A 6,093-nucleotide genomic window follows, 5' to 3' on the forward strand; every position below is an offset into this window, starting at 1 on the left:
GCTGAAATATGCTACTATCAACTTTTAGCATTTGTGGTTTGCAACACAAAATTTGTGGAGATTAAGGATTAGGTAAAATTTCAATTGACGACAAATTGAAAGTCACTATGCGTCTAATAAAACTTGCATGCCAAGAGAATGCTGCCGATGAATATATTGAGATTCTCTTCCTGACCTATTATTACGGTGAAAGTTCTGTATAAAAATACAAAATGAAGGGAAGATGTTGAGGGAGTACTAAATGTATCTAACTACTCTCAGTTGCATCTCTTATACTCGAAGAGAGAAAAAATATCTCCCTCCTCTGTCACTCTCAAAACGAAACAAGTTATAGAGATGGAAAAATAAGAGAATAAAGACATTCAGGATCAGATTCTGATCATATCGGAGGCGACATAAGAGAGGAGGAACAACTGGAGTCACTTACACGGGGATGGCCACACGTGCAACACCTCTTTAACTAGCCCCCTGTGCGGGAAGAGCAAGGCCAGGAAACCCGGAGGCCGGAGCAGCGAAAGCCACCGGCTGGAAGAGCCGGCCTCTGTTGTCTATCTTTCCCTTTTCTTTTCTCTATCAGTTCTTGAACAACTGCGGAATGCTTCTTGGATCTGAAGTTTGGATTCAAATAGTGCAAAATCATATCGAGCTTAATTCGTTCAATTATTCTTCAAGATTTCATCTTGTGAAATTGATACCAGCTCAGATTCCTCGCTTCTGTCACCAATTAATTTAAAATTGTAACACTAATAAGTATCTTGTTCAATAAAAGGAATCACAGCCAAAAAAAACTAGCAGGAAAAATATCTCTCCCAGTTTCGATTTCGTTTTAAAAAAATAAGGAACGAAAGAAAAGCTATATACAAGGTGTTCACAAAAGACACAGGGAGGGAGGTAGATGTTTCTCGATTTGAGAACACCAGAACTCTGGTTTTTCCTTTTTTTTTTTACATGAAGTAGAGAGCGAACGAAGGGAGCTCTCCTCTTTTGAGTGTTTCTAGGCTTTATAGGAGAAAAAGATTTGCAGCTATTAAAATAAAAGTTTGAATTAAATCCGGCAAAAATCAAGGAATCATAAGTGCCTTCGTCTGCTTCTTTTCCCAATTTTTTAAACCTTCTTTCATCTAACCACGATCAAGGGCCATGGATCACCACGTTCACGATCGAGTCAATTCGTTCCCTCACTCCACGTTTAAAAAATAAAAATAAAAATTAACAAATCCAAGAAGTTTTCACAACTTACCAGTGATGCATCAACTCAGAGCGCCTCCCTGAGGTTGAAGGCCTTGAGCAGGGCCCTGGCCCTGTCATACTCGTTGAGCTCCACAAGCACCTTCTTCAGCCACCGGGCGAGGGCAACGGCGGCGCCATCCTCGGGCCCAGCCGCTGCCCTCCTCTTCTCCAACCTCCTCCCCATCTCTGCCACGCATTCCACCAGTGGGCGGGCCCTCTGCCCCCCAATTCCGAACCCCGCCATTGCCGCCACCACCCTCTCCGCCCCCGCCACCCCTTCCTCCAACCCCATCCTCCTCAGCTCCGGCACCAGCTTCCCCACCACGAGAGCCCCCAGAGCCACCTCCTCCACTGCCGTCGCCGCCAGCACCTCCTTCCACAGGCACACATTCCTCAGCAGCCGCACCCCCGGCTCGAATCCCGCCACCCCCTCCGCCGCCTCCGCCAGCCGGGCCTTGATCTCCGCCGCCAGCCCGGCCGCCTTCTCGCTCTCCCCACCGAGATAGCTGACCACCATCTCCGTAGCAAACACCGCCTTCTCCGTCATCCGCGTGCTCATCGGGTCCCAGCAGCCCCGGATCTCGCTAAGCAACCGCTGCAGCGCCACCTCCTCCACCAGCACCGGCACGACGTCGTCAAAGTCAAAGAGCCCGTCGTGCCACTCCATGCCGCAGAAGTCCGTTTTCTCCCTCAGAGGCTCCCACCTCAGCAGCTCCAGCCGGGCGTATGGTGCAAAGATCTGGGCGGCACTTGCGCCCATGTAAGCGTCCCGGTAGCTGGGCCCGTAGAGCGTCTTCCACTCCTGCAGCCGCTCCTTCACGGCTGAGACCTTGGCAAACTCCTCCGCCGCGTCACTGAAGACGAGCTCCGCAGTGTGGAGCAGCTCCCCCCGGCAGGAAGCATACGCCTCGGCCTCGCCTTCGCTCTCTTCGCCGCTGCTGAGGTCTCCTCCGTCCCCGCCGCGGGCCTGCCGCCGCGCGGCAGCGGCGGCCCGGCGTTCCATGACCAGGCGCCTCTGCTTGCTCAGATCACGGCCGAACTCGTCCACCTCCGCCGGAGAGTGGAGGGCTTGCGCCGCCTCGTCGGGGGACCGGCGGGCACGGGCAGCGGCGGCGCGGTCGGCGTTGAGCTTCAGAAGCTGGTCCTCGAGCTCCTCGATGTAGGGGGCCTTGTCCTGGAGAAAGCTGCAGAGCACAGAGATGAAGTCCCGGAGCTGCTGCATGAACACGAACTTGGCGTCGGCGGCGGACAGCGACTTCTCAAGAGTGGTGACGTTGGCCAGGGACTCGGAGAGGTTCTCCTCTGTTCGGTCCAGGGACGAGAGGGTCCGGCCGTGGGCTTCCTTAAGCTTGCCGATGCTCTCCCGCAGAGCCCGGGCCGCTGCTGCCGCCTGCTGGGCCATGGTCATCGTCTCGGCGCTCTTCGAGAAGAACGCCGACGGCTCTGCCGCCGCGCGAGCGCCGGCGGGCGGCGACCGCGAGACGCCGGGCTTCTGCGAAGGCAGCGGCGCCTCGTCAAATCTCATCCTGCCCAGCCCTTTCCTGAATTGCTCTTCCTCCCACATTCTCTCCTCGTCTTCGTCTTCCTCCTCTTGCAATTGAACTTGCTCCCTTTCATCTTCTTCTACTGCTCTGCTTGCTCTCACCGGGCCGATGATCGTCTCCGGGAGGGAGCTCTGGAAAACCCCTCTACCGCCTTCGTCTTCTCCGCCATCTTCCTCGCCGCTGGAGTGGCCGGCAGCGACGTCCAAGGAGATGAAGTCGGGGGGCGGCGGGCGGGCCTGGCGAAGGCGCTCCTTCTTGATAGCGTTAATGGCGGCCTGATCAAGAACCAAGGGGGAATCCTTCATTCCTGTAGCCCTGATCTCCAATCCGGCGAGCTTCTCCGCCTCCAAATCTTCTTCTTGTTCTGGAGGGGCTTCTCTGAGTGGGGGAGGAGTTGTGACGAGAGCTTGGAGGCCTTTGAGCACGAAGACGGGCTGAGAGGGGTTGTCTGGTGGGGGGGAAGGAGGGGGGCGGGGCAAGCTGCCAAGGGGGCGGGCGTTCTTCTGCAGAGCGAGGAGCTTCTCCTTGGTGTACTCTCCAGGCTGAGAATGGAGGACGGAGGATTTGGGGAGGGGGGCGGGGCGATCCTTGGCGGTGCTCACCTTGTGAAGAGAGGCGGCGGGCTTGGCAGAGGGCGGCCTGGACGAGGTAGAACGGGGAGGAGCGGTGGCGATTTCTTCCTCGTCGGCGAAGCTGAGGAGACTTCGCGGCTTGGAAGCTCGATCGGCCGTTTTTCTTTGGATCGCGGCGGCCGGGGGCGGAGATTTCTCGCCATTGCCGTCCTCCTCCGTCCGGCGACGGAAATTTCGGCTCTTGACGCTGCCTCCGCTCATCTATGGCCGATCCCTTGAAGGAAAACCCTAGAAGGAATCAGAACGGGGAATGAGAAAACCCTAGAAGGGATCAGAACGGGGGATGAGAAAACGTTAGAAAATTCTAGAAAACGATAGAAAACACGCTAGAAAACGCTAGAAAATGCTAGGAAACGCTAGGAAACGCTAGAAAAAGATAGAAAGGGCTAGAAAACGCTAGAAAACGAGGAAGAGGGGGAGATCTGCCATGAGAGGGAGGAAGAAGAACCTGTTTGTCGGGGAAGATCGCGCTGCCGCGATGGTGGTGATTGCGCCGCTGGGTGCCAGCGAAGCCGCCGTCGATCTCTTCCCGCGCAGTCCACAACCAGGAAAGAGCTGTGGTTACATGGGCTGAATTATACACCGGCAACTTGTATAGTGCACGGAAACGGGGACGGTTGGATAGTTCCGGAAGGTTTTCGTCCGGTCCTACGTCCCATCTTCGGATGGAGGACGGATGACGTTTCGTCATCCGTCTGTTTAAAATTCGTCATCCATCATTGTCTGTAGCGCGGACGGATGACTGAACGATTGGATTTCCATCATACGTCATTAGTCATCTGTCATTCTTGACGAATGATGGACGAAACGATGGTAATGACGGAGGACTTTCACTGATGACGAATCTTTTAATGTATTTATTAGAAAACTTAAAAAAATTTGAATTTTTTTAGGGTTAATATCACGGTTCAGCCTAAAGTTTTCCGAAAATTCGAGTTACAGCCCTATCTTTTTTTTCGCCGCGTCACAGCCCGAAACGCCCATTTGGTCCGCCACCGCAGCCCGGGCGTGACGTGGACTTGACGTGGCTGCCAGGTGGAATTCTGGCGGCGTCCACGTAAGCGGAATCCACCTAGCAGACACGTGGAGTCCACGTCATAACGCGATTTGAAGAAAGTGAGAAATAGGAACGATTAGTCACCTGGGAGTGAGTCACTCGGGAGAGAGCGCAGAAGGGTGGTGAAGGAGAAGGAGACGGTGGAGGAGGAGGAAGAAAGGGCGTCGGGGAGAAGGGGCTTTCGCGCTGATCAAGGCGACCACGCCCTTTCTTCCTCCTCCTCGCCGTCGCCCTCGCCCTCCTCGATCGGCTGAAGCGGCCACTCGACTTTGTCGCGCCGACGGTCCTCACCTGCAACACCGTCATCAACGCCTGCGCCCGGGCCACGGAGGTGCCTTGGGAGAAAGAGGAGATGGGCAAGCTAAATTCATGTTCTTCCATACCCATTTGCCCATTTGCGCTTGCTGTTCTAGGGTTCTTCGAACAGGAGGATGTGGGCAGAGAAGATGTTCTACGGACGTGCCTGGTTATGTTGGGAGCAGTTGTTCTTGCTGTGGCTTTCTTGACCTTCTCTGTCAAGAAGATGATCGCCACTTATATCTTCGGTATCCTTGGAATCTCTTGGATTATGCTTCCGGAATGAGAGTATTTCGATCGTGATTACTCTCAGTGGCTGACTCCCATGCCTACTGATAGCCACAGTGGCACCGTCGGCACATTCGACCAGAGCTCCAGGTTTGATTGATCTTCAATTTGGGAAGTATGATATCGCAATCTAAATATCGCAATCTATCTCAATTTCAATCTATCTTAATTCTACTAAATTTAACTTCCCAAGTGGAATGTAAATTTTTAATTACCTTGAATTTTGTGATAAAAATCTGAGAAAGTATTCCTTCCCAGGTTGTTATCAATCAGATTGGAGAGACCCTCTCATCTGCAACTGAGGTTCTTGAATCGTTAGCTTTTCGAGTCTTATGTCTCTGCCAAAGGGTTTCTTTTTCACCAGATAAATCTCATCATTTACTGGGAAGCAGCAATTGGAAATTTAGTAGGCCCGTGTATAATTTTTCACCAGGTTGAAGGAATGCAGAGTGTTGCTTCTGATCTTGCTGAGGTGGTATGTGAAGAACGAGCACTTACTGAAGAGTGCGGAGAGCTCTTAGCTTTGACGCAGGCACTGCAGGTAAGTGAGCTATCCACTAGTCAATAATTTCTTTTTTTGTAATATGAACGTTATTCTTAATAAGACTTTTTTTTTTGTTCATTCATAAGTACCAATTTCTGTTAGACAATAATTATATTTGCTTTTGTTAATCAGTTCAGCCGACTTCCCATTCCACGAGAATCTTGGCGTGGGAGATGATCTTCCACCTTAATTTTTTTTCATAATTTAATGTCAAATTTATAGAATTGTAGGTGTCTCTAAATATAAGAAATCTGTAAATTGTTAACTTTAAATTTTCTTGAGCAGATGCGTTCAAACAAATAGAATGTCTGAGAAAACTGATATTTACAGTTTTGGGGTCGTTCTGCTTGAGCTCGTTACTGGAAGGCCAGCAATTGATGTGGACAGAACCCACATTACTCAGAGAGCTCAAACAAAACTGGAACAGGGAGATGTATGCAGTATTGTGGACCCAAGAATATAAGGCAAATATGTATCCCCATGACAGGCCGTCCATAACTG

General features: G+C 51.8%; 1 protein-coding gene across 3 annotated transcripts; it reads right to left on the minus strand.

Moving 5' to 3' along the window:
* Window positions 1–311: 311 nt before the first annotated feature.
* On the minus strand, window positions 312–3,982 carry LOC144711854 (GC-rich sequence DNA-binding factor-like protein). Of its 3 annotated transcripts, none has more exons than XM_078585953.1 (3): window positions 3,855–3,982; window positions 1,241–3,634; window positions 312–608 (listed from the first exon to the last, which is right to left on the minus strand). In XM_078585953.1, the coding sequence occupies exon 2, from the start codon at window positions 3,605–3,607 to the stop codon at window positions 1,256–1,258; it is 2,352 nt and encodes a 783-aa protein (XP_078442079.1). In that variant the 5' UTR covers window positions 3,608–3,634; window positions 3,855–3,982; the 3' UTR covers window positions 312–608; window positions 1,241–1,255. The 3 variants fall into 3 exon arrangements, with proteins under 3 accessions (XP_078442079.1, XP_078442076.1, XP_078442078.1); XM_078585950.1 differs by having other exon boundaries at window positions 312–714; XM_078585952.1 differs by having other exon boundaries at window positions 312–714; window positions 1,241–3,620; window positions 3,855–3,962.
* Window positions 3,983–6,093: the final 2,111 nt, after the last annotated feature.

Source organism: Wolffia australiana, chromosome 14, assembly GCF_029677425.1.
Source record: "Wolffia australiana isolate 7733 chromosome 14, ASM2967742v1".
Lineage (NCBI taxonomy): Eukaryota > Viridiplantae > Streptophyta > Magnoliopsida > Alismatales > Araceae > Wolffia > Wolffia australiana.

Bases quoted from the DNA above. Each gene is read 5' to 3' on its own strand.
- LOC144711854 (XM_078585953.1), bottom strand. From the start codon at position 3,607: ATGAGCGGAGGCAGCGTCAAGAGCCGAAATTTCCGTCGCCGGACGGAG.